Source organism: Penaeus monodon, chromosome 5 (assembly GCF_015228065.2).
Source record: "Penaeus monodon isolate SGIC_2016 chromosome 5, NSTDA_Pmon_1, whole genome shotgun sequence".
Lineage (NCBI taxonomy): Eukaryota > Metazoa > Arthropoda > Malacostraca > Decapoda > Penaeidae > Penaeus > Penaeus monodon.
This window is the reverse complement of record NC_051390.1, coordinates 55113279-55128278: the sequence shown is the minus strand read 5'-3', so window position 1 is coordinate 55128278 and position 15000 is coordinate 55113279. Positions and strand designations below refer to the sequence as shown.

General features: G+C 34.6%; 2 protein-coding genes across 2 annotated transcripts in view; both read right to left on the bottom strand.

Annotated features, from left to right (window-relative positions):
- LOC119573384 overlaps positions 1 to 1921 on the bottom strand; it is a 2844-nt gene extending 923 nt beyond the window's left edge. The window contains exons 1-2 of the mRNA XM_037920616.1: positions 1562 to 1921; positions 245 to 366 (exon numbers count right to left, since the gene is read on the bottom strand). Coding sequence (XP_037776544.1) covers positions 245 to 366; positions 1562 to 1762 — 323 coding nt within the window. The 5' untranslated portion in view covers positions 1763 to 1921. The remainder of the gene's footprint in view (positions 1 to 244; positions 367 to 1561) is intronic.
- Positions 1922 to 10259: 8338 nt separating this feature from the next.
- The window catches only part of LOC119573382 (cytosolic carboxypeptidase 1-like), a 61103-nt gene continuing 56362 nt past the window's right edge, over positions 10260 to 15000 (bottom strand). The window contains exons 17-21 of the mRNA XM_037920614.1: positions 13793 to 13880; positions 12643 to 12804; positions 11972 to 12148; positions 11281 to 11399; positions 10260 to 10546 (exon numbers count right to left, since the gene is read on the bottom strand). Of these exons, the coding sequence (XP_037776542.1) occupies positions 10477 to 10546; positions 11281 to 11399; positions 11972 to 12148; positions 12643 to 12804; positions 13793 to 13880 (616 nt within the window). The 3' untranslated portion in view covers positions 10260 to 10476. The remainder of the gene's footprint in view (positions 10547 to 11280; positions 11400 to 11971; positions 12149 to 12642; positions 12805 to 13792; positions 13881 to 15000) is intronic.

Here is a 15000-nt window from a genome sequence, read left to right as displayed (position 1 = left end):
CACATCTACTAACCTCACAAATTAACACTCCCCAACCTCTTCATGAAACACCCACATACCTCTCAAAAGCAAAACACCAGTCTCATGAAACACCATAACAAGCTCGTGAAGCTCGCTTTTACGAAACACTCACTCATGGGAGACGCTCATCAACCTCCTTCCGAGAAAGACCCACCAGCCTCATGAAACACACCCACTACACCCCCCCCCCCACCCCTCACACCCACCAGCCACACCCACAAACCTCCTTATCATGAAGTGCCAGCAGCAGAAGAGAAGGACCATTATAATGAAGCCTCCCAGAAGCCCCACGCACGCCCCAAGCACGGCCACTAATACCATCTGCCTGTGGCCTGCGTCGTGTACCTGCGACGTAGAGAGGTTGTGGTTACATGGAGGCCATGCGTGTCCACCGCCGAAGAAAAAGAAATAGATAAAAAAATAAATGTGTTTATTCAATAATTTGATAATTCATTCTTATGAAAGTAAGCGTGTCTAAAGGTATTTTCAGTTTAATGCCCCCGCTTATTCAATTTTTTTGTTAATTTAAGCCTTCATTTTTAACATACGCATCGGTATGATCACGTAAATGCATTAAAGCCATGAGATGGAATGCACTGGCGTGAATATATGTTATAGATGAAAGTTTAAATTAATAAAATAAATATTAAACGCATTTTTTGAATATTAAACGCATTTTTGGGCTATTAGCAATGTTCATGAATTTCTGTGTAAATTCGCCTGACTAATTATTATGATTTTGTGAGATGTGAAATTCATATGTGATTCATATTTTTTTTTTTTACTGAAGAAGAAAGGCTGAATTAGATGTAATTAGTATCTGAAGCTATGCATTATGATACTATCAACCAGATTTTAAACAAGATCTTAAGAGATATTTTGTGAAATGCAGTAGGCCTATAGAATTGGAAATTGCATAGCATCTGAATAACGGATACGGGCATAGGCTTTTTCATTCCAGGGATCTATTATTTATATCCCATGTATTATTCATTACATGGGGTGTCGCGACATGTAAAAATACACGATGGAAAGTGTTGCTACAGTGATAATATAATAATTGGTCTTTGAACACTGCAGCAGCGCAGATACAATAAAGATAAAGAAACGGGTTACTTATTCTAATGAATTGTATTATGATCGGACGCTATATATTGCTTGTAGTAAGAACTTTTTGTTCATAGGCGTTTGCATGGAAATTAATTGCTCGATAAACCTTTTCTTATATATAAGAAAAGCAGAAATGAAGCTTGTTGCAAATGTATATGTTTCCGTGGACATAAATTCTTATTATTATATTAAACCGGAATAGTGTCAAGTGAAGAAGAAAACGAAAATACTAGTAGAATAAAAAAGAAAGAAAAAAAAATGCGAATGAAAATGAATAATTATGCAGTGCAGGTGACTATAAATACATCTCTCTCACGCTCTGAAATTACTCGTTCTCATCGATATTTTTCCTCGTCATTCGCCACAATAAAACTCTTATTAAGAAAATACCAATTACCCAATGAAACCAAAACGATGCTTAAACACATACTAAGATCGTCTCCACCGTCTTTATCCTTATCGTCTGCTGTGGGTCGTCTTCCTCATCCTGTAATTGCGGTAACTGAAGATCTCTGTAGTCCACTGTATCTCCACTGTATTGGCTCCTCTCTCCTCCTGCCACAGCTACCAATACCACAGCGAACAAGTAACATAGCAGACTCCGTTGAAACATAGTTGCAAGTCGATGCATTAACAGTCTAACAAAGTTTACTTCTCATTTCGTTTTTAGTTTATCGATCTCCTTCTCTCTCTCTCTCTCTCTCTCTTTTCCTTCTTTTATTCAATCTTCACGTCGATTATGTTCAATCGCCTTCACTGATCACTCTCACATCTCATAGTACTGTAAGGCCGACATGTTAAGCGCTTAACTGATAACGTAATCTTATCTGACGTGATTCTTGGTGTTTGATTAGAGCAGGCGGCGATATGCTGGGAAAAAAATATCAGTCTAGAAAAGGTCTTCGATGTTAATGTGACCAAATATCGACCTTTCATTTCCAGATATACAAATACACATACACACACATACATATGCAGAAAACATGCACACACATAGACACGACATATATGTATATATACATATATATGTATAATATATATATATATATATATATATATATATATATATATATATATATATATGAATATATATATATGTATAAATATATATATATATATATCTGTATCAATCTATCTATCTATATATATGAATATATACATATATGCACATGTATATGCATATGTGTATATATACGTTTTTTATAACGGTAGGTTCATGTTTGAGCCGCCGTGGTCACAGTATGATACTTAATTGTAGTTTTCATGTTGTGATGCTCTTGGAGTGAGTACGTGGTAGGGTCCCCAGTTCCTTTCCACGGAGAGTGCCGGTGTTACCTTTTTAGGTAATCATTCTCTATATTTTATCCGGGCTTGGGACCAGCACTGACTTGGGCTGGCTTGGCCACCCAGTGGCTAGGTAGGCAATCGAGGTGAAGTTCCTTGCCCAAGGTAACAACGCGCCGGCCTGTGACGCGAACCCTCGAACTCAGATTGCCGTCGTGGCAGTCTTGAGTCTGATGCTCTAACCACTCGGCCACCGCGGCCTTGTATATATACGTATATATATGTATATACATGTATACATATTTATGTATATTATATAATGTATATATATACACATATATGTGTATATATGTACATATTTATATTCATAGGGAACTTCACCTCGATTGCCTACCTAGCCGGTGGGTGGGCAAGCCAGTCCAAGTCAGTGCCGGGTAAATAGAGATGGTGACTCGATAAAAACACCGGGCGGAAGGCAATGGCAAACCACCGCTCTAAATTGCCAAGAAAATCATGGAAATCCATGATCGCCAACGTTCTGGCGGGACAGGGCACTTAAAAAAAAAAAAAAAAAAAAAAAAAAAAATGCTTATATATATATATATATATATATATATATATATATTTTTTTTTTTTTTTTTTTTTTTTGGGGGGGGGGGGGGGGGCGCTAGCACTTGTACCACGGCGCCGATTTCCCCTACGACCTTGCTTTTGACTTCCCAAGGCGATATGTCGTTTTCTCGTTGTGAGATCGGGCTCGAGCCAGCAGTCGGGGCACAGGCCAATTCAATTCCCCGTCGCCCACTGCGACGGGGAATTGAACTCGGGACCACACACATACACCTCTCTCTCTCTCTCTCTCTCTCTCTCTCTATATATATATATATATATATATATATATATATATATATATATAAATATAATATATCATCATCAATAACGGTATGCTCATGTTTGAGCGGCCGTGGACCTTTCCACCATCCTTCGCCACTCAACTCGATTTTGTGCTTTTCTTTCCACTTGTACCATCGTCAGCCCGCAAATATCTTTGATGTTGTCGCTCAGTCTTGTCTTCGGTTTGCCTCTTCCTCTGTTTCCTACATAATATATATATTGCTACGCCAGTGGGTCTTTGTCTCTGTGCAAAACATGTGTTAACATGAAAAGGATGACCTGAGCATGTGTTAACATGAAAGGATCCTGGGCAAACATGACGCAGCTGGCTGTGAGCGGAGGAAGGAGCGGAGGAACAAGCCAAGAGAGACAGAGTTGGGTGCTGCTTCTGTGAAGACCTCTGTGTGCCCTAGTGACCTGATAAACTTTGTGTTGCCCTGTTATAAGCTGTATCGTGCAGTGTTTCCCCCTGTATTGTGCCTATAGAAAAGTGTACGGGTAAATAACTTGTGTAAATAAAGGAAAGACATTCTGTGTTTATTTTGTGCCCTGCCTCGCCACTTGGCGTTACCCCTCTGGTGTTCTGGGATGCTGTGGTGCTCGGTGCCTCTTGGAGCTGTTCAGTGTTCACGACCCTGTGGATAGCACGCCGTCTGCCTAGCCTGCCTTGTGTTGGTGGCAGGAAGACGAGGCGGTCGGCGTAACAATATATATATATATAATATATATATATATATAATATATAGCATATATATAATACATATAATATACATATATATATATATATATATATATATATATATATATATATATAAATATGTATGAATACATGTGTGTATGTATACATACATATATGTATATACATATATACATAAAATATATGATAGATCTACAGTATTAAAAGTTGGCATAAGAGTTCACTTCCTGATCACTGTAACATTTATATTGTTAGTTTTGTAAGCAAGAGATTTCTTAGTATCATATCTCTGATACCTCTTTTTGAAGAAATAATATAATTCATTTCTATAAAATCAGGCAAAGAACACACACAATAAGAAATAAAAATGAATTTATTCTCCTATAATCAAACTATACATATAAAATTCCTGGAATCCAACATATCACCATAAAATATAAAAGAAAGAAAAATTATTCTAGGGAAATACATAAAGGAGCAAAGTATGTTTTTTTTCTGTATATATATATATATATTTTTTTTCTTGCTCCATACCTTAACACTTATAAAATACAGGATGGACAAATGTTAAAGTAAATCCATATACTTTATTAACTTCCTCAGTTATCACATGGAGTAACATTTCCCTAAAACAGATGAATGAGAAATGACATTCTTGTGAAAATTTTGCACCGAAATCAAATATTCAATAAAGTGGCTTCATTTCTATCGAAGAAACACTCAAAACAGAGATGGGCAGGAATCATTAACACCAGTTTCAAATACAGGATTAAATATATATATTGACAATTTCATGGTACAAGAAATTCATTATATGTATGTATATTGAAGTGTGTGTGTGTGTGTGTGTGTGTGTGTGTGTGTGTGTGTGTGTGTGTGTGTGTGTGTGTGTGTGTGTGTGTGCGTGTGTGTGTGTGCATGTGTGTGTGTGTGCGTGTGTGTGTGTGTGTGTGTGTGTGTGTGTGTTCAGTGTGGTGTGTGTGTTTAGGTGTGTGTGTGTTTCATTTTTCAGTGTGTGTGCGTGTGTTTTTGTGTGTGTGTGTGTGTTTTTGTGTGTGTGTGTTCATGTGTGTGTGTGTGTGTGTGTGTGTGTGTGGTGGTGTGTGTGTGTGTGTGTGTGGTGTGGTGTGTTGTGTGGTGTGTGTGTGTGGTGTGTGTGTGTGTGTGTGTGTCTATTGTGTATGTTGTGTGTGTGTGATTGATATTGTAGTATGTATCTATAATATGTATTATTATGTATATATATATATATATATATATATATATATATATATATATATATATATATATATATATATAATATACTTTATATCACATACACAGTTTCATAATCAGATCTTATATATATATATAGAACAACTTGTATCACCACATAACCACATTTTTTCTTAACAGACTATGAGAACTTAATATATCAGCCGAATAACTAGCACACAACCATCAAATCAAAGCCCATTACGGGGGATTTCAATAACCTATTGAGAAACATAATCTACTTCCTAAATACACCACAACATCGAGACAGTGTTCGAAGCTTCCTTTCACGCAATCTGCAATCAGTACGTATGTGCAATCCAAACCAAAATTTATAGCATTTCAATCTAGTTTTTCCCCTATAGGTCATGACAGTATGGAAATCCATAATATTATTCCATAAGAACTACTCGAATCAGTCATAAATCTAGCAACACCAAACGAGATAACAAAACAGGCCGAAACCTATTATATGGCTGAAGTCGGCAATTATGCAGTATCGTAAATCCACATAACGTATCCCATTGACATAAAACATCTGTCCACAGTATAAAAAACACCACAAGTATAGTTAAACCACGGCTACACTTATAACTTTCAGGTGCAGTCGGCCATTATGGTAGTTGCAGAGACGGCCTAACAAAAAGAGAGGAACTCTTAATATCATAATAATTGTAAAGTTTCTAACTAATACATAAACAATCTCCAATATATAATAATCATATAATTACTATAACAAGTATGAAATAAGTAACAGCATATTGTATAGTAAATTCAGACACGTAGACTAAAAAAAAGGGAGGAATTCATAATATCTAATAAGGGAAAAGTCACAATAACTAAAATAGCTAATAGTAATTTATCATAATAATCAATAAATAAAATTATAACTAATCTGATACATGAACAATAATAACAATAATAGTAATAATATAAACAGTAAATAAAAATAAAAGTAATATAATAATAATTCAAAACAGCAATATTTAATAATATTCATAATCGTAAAATAAAATAAAAAATAAAAAAGTCGAACTTCTAACCTCTTAATCATGTAACAAGAGTCAACAAAAACGGAATCAATAGCACTCAACTCAAGTCAATAATCTAATAATGAAATACATGCTAATAACAATAATAATAATATAATAATAAAGCAATATTCTATATCATTAATGATTTCCTACCAAGTCCTCAAAAAAGAAAAATTAATAAGGCCAGACATTCTCCTCTTAAAATCTTACACAGAGTACAATAATACAGAATAATGCAAAGGAAGAACCATATCTCCATCACTTTTACTTCGTAATTACGAAAAATAGACACCGTGGCCTTTAGATGTCGAACTTTTCATATGCATACTCGCCATTGCATTGTAATCACAGTATGTATAAAAAAGGCATTGATAATTACATAATCCTCTGCCAACGCACTCATCCTTGATACACATTACTTATTTGACATACTTAATGAAATTCAACAAATAAAAGAAAAAGGAAAAGAAAGGTCATAATCCGATCAACTGCACATCTTAAATGAAATTACTTTCTCATCATAAACTGATAAAAAGTCATACTCAGGAACATATAACCACAAAGAGACAATAACGGCATTTGCATTATAGCGAAGAAATTTTCTAGTCCAGCTTCATTGCAGTTTATAATTCAACAGTATTAAAATAGAAAAATGCAGTTTATCATCTATCACATCCTGCACTCCTTTGCAATTATTATTGTACATTCTTTTAAGAAATTTCAACAACTGCAAAGATGACAAGAAAACTACAAAGTCTATCCTCAGTTATTTGTATAAATTCTCCAATGTTAAATTTATCATTATTTTATCATAAAGTATTAAGTTAGCGACTTAATTCCACAAAGATCAACTATATTACCGATGAAAACATAAACTCAAGCACAATCTATTGCAATAAGCTGAAAAGAATTATAACCATGCACCTTTAATCAGACCCATTTTTACATAACTAAAATATATATATTATTATGATGTTACTCAATCCATATCTTTAATTAGTATATAACATCTATTATTGTATCAAAAAATAAGATAGTATGCATGTAATACTAAAATATAGTTATCTTCAGTTTTATAATGTAACTTATTAATTTTCCATTATTATATTACACTATATATTTATATTTTTGAATCAATGAAGTTTATGTAATAGCAATACTTCAATTCCACAAAATAATCACCTTTTACTTAAGGTGAATATATATTGTATAAATCATTACACTAATTTATAGTAAAAAGTCTCAATAGAAATTATAACCCAATGTTAACCAATCACCCAAAATGTTCTTAATTAACTACACATATACTTATTTTAAGGTTCAGCATTTACGTCACACACATCTATAATCTATCATAATACATACCTTGAGTATATTGAATAAAAAGACTAAGGAAATCTATGCAGTTCTAATGCAGTAAATATTCATGGAGTACATATTACTATAATTTATACATAGATAATATTATTATCAATTATTACTATTATCAATATATCATCTTATCATATTTGTGATATGAATGGACTTCTATTATATATCAAATGTCTGACTTTACACAAATATAATACAAAGGTGCATATTATGATTGATTTGTATATATTCTTATCCCATGTTAGATAATATACATTGTATCCTATGAAGTAGTATGAAAGTTAAGAACCCGAATCTTGTATATTCCACAACATCTTTAAATATCCTAACAGGTTTATTACATTGAATTTGTCACAAGATCAAGCACTTATTTCCATTTCCACACATATATATTTAAAAAGGTTAATGCTATCATAACCTTATGATGTTGTAGACATAAAATAACATAACCCATCAAATATCAGCATCAATTCATTACATATCTCATATATATATATAATATATATATATATATATATATATATAATATATTATATATATATATGTATATATATATGAATATTACCTTTATATATTAAATATGTAATATTATTATATGATTATGAATATATGATATATAGATATATATACATATATATATATTGAATATATTATATGTATATTATAAATACTTACTTATACTATACACTATATAAAACTAGATGATTTTTAATAATATAGTAATAATATTATAGATATATATATATATATAGATATTATAACAATATCTATAAACAGACATAACAATACATGATACATCATACATTATATATATATATCCTATAATACACTATATTATAATTATATAACTAATTATCATACATATATATATACATAATAATATACATTTAATCATATATATAATATATTCTATTATTATAGTATCCAGATTATATTATTATAATTAAATATATATGCATATACACAAAGACTTACACTATTCTACATTCATAGAATATATATTCATTATGATAAGTATATGAATTCTATATCTATGATCTAAAATACTAGTAATAAAGATAGATAAAAAAAACATAGAATCTACATTCATTGAACATTATGGTGTATTTGAATATTATGCCTTCTCCTTTTAAACATATGACTTTTTAAAATGTTGAGACTTGCTGCATAAGAATGTTATACAGTAGCATATGATTGCACAATTTTTTCAAGATCTATAATCTAGTTCAAACTTTCGCTACACTCTAAAAAGAGATGTTTTTTGGTAATAGGAAACAAGAAATTATGCAGATTATATCATAAATCTTTCTAACAAATCCTGTTACGGACCATAGAAATAAACAGGCATCATCTATTCAAGCGTATCCCGCCCAAAAGATTTGGTGAAGTCCACAGGCTATCTTGAAAAAATAATGAGACAAAAATTTTTGAGACAAAATTCTCGGAATAGTAGTCTGTATTTGTGCTAAAGAAGGAATGCAGAGGCTGACGTAGGGAATCTGACAGCTAAGCTAGCAACATTCATGATAGTTGCTATAAAAACTCATCATAAGTTTTGTTTAAAGGGCTTCAGTTTAAACAAGATCGAATTGTTTTTCAACCTATGACCAATTTCTGATTTTGGAAATTTTGCCTTTATGCAAAGCCTTTGCAAGAACTAAAAGAGAACTCTAAGTGCTTCACTATCAGCTTTTAAACATTATGTATCCTTATTTAGAAACTGGTTCTTTGCTTGAATTAAGGAAGTGACTTAAACAGCATTATATTTACAATAATTTCAAAGATCCTCATAAAAAGAAATTTAAAAAGGCCTCTATATCAGGCAGGATATCAACTGCTGAAAAATTAGTGTCAGATGGATGATTTTTTTGGGTTTAAAAGTAGGGTTACAACAGAGGAAATATTAATGACAGAGAGGTTATTCTATCCCATAACTTTCTATATGATTAGCTTTAACAGGAGAGTCCTTTCCTGTAGCCCACAGGAGTAACTAAAACAGAGAAAACATCTACCTAATGTGACATAACGTAAATCTACAAACGGCACAAATACAACTCAGATATTGAACGTGAATGTTCTGCACAATGACTTTTAATAATAATGAAAAAAAAGGGGGAAGAGCAAGCGGAAGTTTGGGGTTGAACAGGACACCACAAGGCAAACCGGAAATTTGAGTATCATTATTTTGGCTCCAGAAGAGAGAAGTCTTGCAGAGTGCTTGGATCCTTTCAGCCTTTTGAACTACATGAACGCTAATGACTTAAGCTATTGATGCGACAGATAACTTAAAATAGTCAGTCTTGGTAATACAAAAATGTTCTGCTATCAAGTTACCCGCTGTCTTTTAGAATCAATTGTTTACCTATGCAATTCCTGCATTTGCTTCCTTTATGCAAATGCAAATAAAAGCTTCCAATGTTCCTTGAACAATTTTTTTTATAACTAGTGCTGATAACTGTATTCAAAATTTACTTAATTCACTTTTTAAAAAGTGTGCTGATCTCTTTATCATTTCAGTCATTACATGACTGAAACCAGCAAAACAACAATCACATGAAATTTACCACTCAAATACACACCAGGAGTATCATCAAAATAAATAAAAAAAAAAAGATACTCCAGAAAATTCAAATCTGTCAATTTTACTCGCAAATCTCTGCGATCAGTTCTATAAAAAGGTATGGATCACACAGCTCTATGCACACCTCCTTCCACAACTCAAGTGTCCCCCTCCCTGGCGTGTTTACCTGGAGAAAGCGGAGAATGAGACCACTTCTCCTGGCGAACTCAGACCAATGCTTGCCCTGACACCTACTCACCACCACTATCACTATCACTGCCAGCTCCACCGTGATCATCATCATCATCATGATCATCATCACTAGGAGAAAAATATCACCAGATGCAAAGTGAGTTTCCATGCTAGATGAACTGACTTCAAAAGAGATAGATCACACTTCATTTTGAATTCCATTTAACAGTTTATCATACTATCACATGAAAAGACAATGAAATGTAAGACGAGAGATGAAGGACTGTAAAGCTAACTGTGCAAATTGGCTAAGCAAATAATAAGATAATTTCTGAGCATTTGCCAAAACTGATAAAAAAAACTGAGTGTCCACAAGGCCTCTGAATTAAGAATAAGCTAATAAATATGAATAATGGAAGCAAAGGTGATCTCAAAAGAAGCACAGATATTAATGTAAATAATATTCAAAACTGCTTTTCTGATGCTAAAGGAATCCCAAATGAATGTGTCTGCAGAGAAAGAAAGAATAAAGCAGATATGAAATAAGAAACTGAAATCAAATACTTTAAAAAGTTAGAAAAAGAGAGGCAGAATCTAGAATAAGTAACTTTTAGATGGCAAAGTTCCTAATGTTGTAGATCTGCATGTTGTTAGATGAAAAATAATAAATCAGTATGGATGAAATTAGCATATTTAAAGTGTCCAGCACTGGGAGACACCCAAACTAAAACTCTATATACGCCTCTTAGAAAGTTCTCTAGGAAAAGCTCAACATTGCAACATACAAGAAAAGCAACTACAAGATTCTAGAGAAAAGTAAATTGATAAATAGAGTTAACACAGATACGCTGAACGCCCCATACCTGTCTGAATTGAGCCTGAGTCGAGAGTTCAGGACTTCAGGCGTGGAGATCAGGTAGGACAAGGAGACACAGAAACCCTCTCCCGACTCCTGCAGCTGCTTTGGACTAAGGTGATAGTTCTGAAAGGCAATACAAATAAAGCATAGACTAGTCTCATGCTAAAAATAATTTACAATGACTAGTTTTATGCTAAGTAACATATAGCATGATTAATTCTAAATGTAATCTTATATGCTATAACAATAAACACCTGACATAACTGTTTTCTTTATAGATAACATCCTACTGCTTGTGGATATGAGGAAAGGCATTTTTTTTTTTTCGGATCTCATGTGTATAACAAGCAATAATAAATATACACCAAGCACTAAACCACTGAAACAGACATAGTATATCATAAACCAGTATATATTTAGATTAACAAAATATGACAAACAGAAAAAAGAAAGAAAAAGAGATAATTGCCATATGAACACATCTTCTCAATACTACCCATAGAAAAAAAGGAAGAAAGAAAAATACATACATACATACAAAATTCGCAACACACAACTCCTTATAACTGTACCAGCAGCTTCAACACTACTGTATCTCAACATAATCCAACTAACCATGTCGCGAAAAAAAAATCCTAATATTAATAAACAACATAAAACAACCCCACAAACTACCCCAAAGCGCCTTTTTTTACCTTATAGGGCCCCTGATCACAGCCACACGTCGACGCCTCCATGGTATAAGACATGGGTATCTCGAACTGTCTCCACACCGCAACCCGGGCTGTGGACTCCCTCGCACGCTCAATCTGGAAGTGGCAGTCGCGCAGGGAGAAGGTGGCCATGCAGCTCTGTGCTAATCTCGGCAGCAGCTGGAAATTAAGCAATTAGGTGATAGCTATAAACGGGCGTAGACAGGGAGATGGATATATATATGGATATATATATATATATATATATATATATATATATATATATATATATATATACTGATACATAGATAAACTGATTGAGATAAAACTTGCTTGTGTGTATGCATATGTGTGTGTGTGTGTGTGTGTGTGTGTGTGTGTGTGTGTGTGTGTGTGTGTGTGTGTGTGTGTGTGTGTGTGTGTGTGTGTGTGTGTGTGTGTGCGTGTGCGTGTGCGTGTGCGTGTGCGTGTGCGTGTGCGTGTGCGTGTGCGTGTGTGTGTGTGTGTGTGTGTGTGTGTGTGTGTGTGTGTGTGTGTGTGCGCGCGTGAGTGCATGTGTGCGTGTGCATGCGTGCGCGCGTGAGTGCATGTGTGCGTGTGCATGTGTGCGTGTGCATGCGTGCGCGTCCGCGTGCGTGTGCGTGTGTGTGTATGTGTGCGGCCCCTAAACCCACCATGAAGTCAGGGTGATCCAAAAACTCCTTATCGCCCAGCCACCAGGACTGCAAGCGCGAACACCCGTACATGAACACGTTCTTCTGCCTCGAGTGGCCGTGCAGGTCGCAGAACACTCGCACCTTCTGCTTCGAGATGCTCGTCAGGTACTCCAGCAGGGACTGTGGGAGGGGGGGGGGTGGAAACAAATGGTGTCAGTAATAATAATGGTTATAGTTATAATAGTAGTAGAAGTACTTGTAATAGTACTACTACTAGTAATAGTAGTGTAACAACAATAACAATTGCAACAACAACATTAATTATAGCAATGACAATACTACTAGTAATAATAATACTATAACTGTTACTAATAATAATAATAATGATAATAACAATAATAACAATAATAATAATAATAATAATAATAATAATAATAATAATAATAATAATAACAATGATGTTATTACTACCAATAATAATGATGATGATGGCGATGATAATAACAATGATAACAACAATAATAACGATTATAAGGAAATAATAATAACAAATATTGATCAAATTCAACAAGAATCAGCAAATTGTTCAAGTGCGCCCTGAAATCCAAGGTCAGTGATTTTTCTCAATTTCATTCTAACCCAAAATTACTGTACAGATATCTGGCCTTGTAACACCCGGAAAAAATCAACTGTCCGGGATTTTTTTTTATCATTTACAAAATAACTAGAATTACCTCTGAATATTATCTCATACGAATTTACCTATGAGTATTATGTAACTTCCACTCCAAGTTAATGTATTTCAGGAAATCTAACTTCTATGCAAAATTAACTTCCGTCCCATGCAGTAATCCCCCCACCCCCCACCCCCACATAAGTAAAAAGATCAACTCCAAGGTAAAGAGGTAGAGAAAGAGAAAAAAAATAATCTTCGTCATCACCGAACACTATCATCTACAATTCCGTTATTACTACAGCATCTCTCATCACCATCACCTTCACCACCACCATCACCACCATCATCACCACCATTTCGACCACCGCTACCACAACCACCCTCATCACCCTCATTCCTCCTCTCCTCGTCGATACCACCAACCACCATTACAAACCAAATCCTTACTCTTTCCGCCCGCAGTCTCCGCCAAGACCCCGGCAGCGTGTTTACCTTCGCGTTGTAGATGCTGGGGTGGAGACTGGGATTCGGAGATCGCCAGCGCCGGTTCAGGTCCTCGTCCGTCAGCCCACATCTCTGACTGTGAGGAATAAAGGGCATGCGTTGAGAGAGTGTGTGGGAGAAAAATATATTAAAAAACTAAACAAAAAAGAAAGAGAGGGAGGGAGGAAGGGAGAGAGAGAGAGAGAGGGAGGGAGGGAGGGAGGGAGGGAGGGAGGGAGGGAGGGAGGGAGGGAGAGGGAGAAGGAGAGGGAGAGAGGGAGAGAGGGAGAGAGAGAGAGAGAGAGAGAGAGAGAGAGAGAGAGAGAGAGAGAGAGAGAGAGAGAGAGAGAGAGAGAGAGAGAGAGAGAGAGAGAGAGAGAGAGAGAGCAAAAATAAATAAAGAAAGAAAGAAACTAAGAAAGAAAGAAAGGAAAGAGAGAAAGAAAAAAAAGAGAGAGAGAACGCGAATGAATGAATGAATGAGACAGTGTGATTCCCTAAGTGAGAGTGAGTCTACCTACACACACACACACACACACCACACATACACACAATCGGCATCTCCAGAAACTAGACATTTATCAAACAATAAAAAAAAAAATCACGAGCTTCTTATCAAACATACTAAATCATCAATGAATCTTCTTCGTTTTTTCATGAAGTTCGGCGGAGAACACTTAAAGAATTCGAAACGTCGTGTGTACACACACACACACACACACACACACACACACACACACACACACACACACACACACACACACACACACACACACACACACACACACACACACACACACAGACACACACACACACACACACACACACACACACACACACACACACACATATACATACATACATACACACACACACACACACACACATATATATATATATATATATATATATATATATATATATATATATATATATTCTATTTTTATTTTTATTTTTTTTTTCGTTTTTTTTATCATGCTAGTGTTCTAATTCAATTATGAGTGTACGTTACTTGGTTCGTGTTTTTTTTTTTTTTTTTCCTTTTTTCTTTTTTTCTTTTCGTGTTCGTCTTCATCTTCGTATTTATGTCCGTGTCCGTGTTCGTGTTCGTCTTCATCTTCGTCTTCGTGGTCATCTTCATAATCGTATCAAAGTTCATCTTTACCTTTGTACTTATGTTCGTCTTCGTGTTCATCTTCCTCTTCGTATTACTGTTC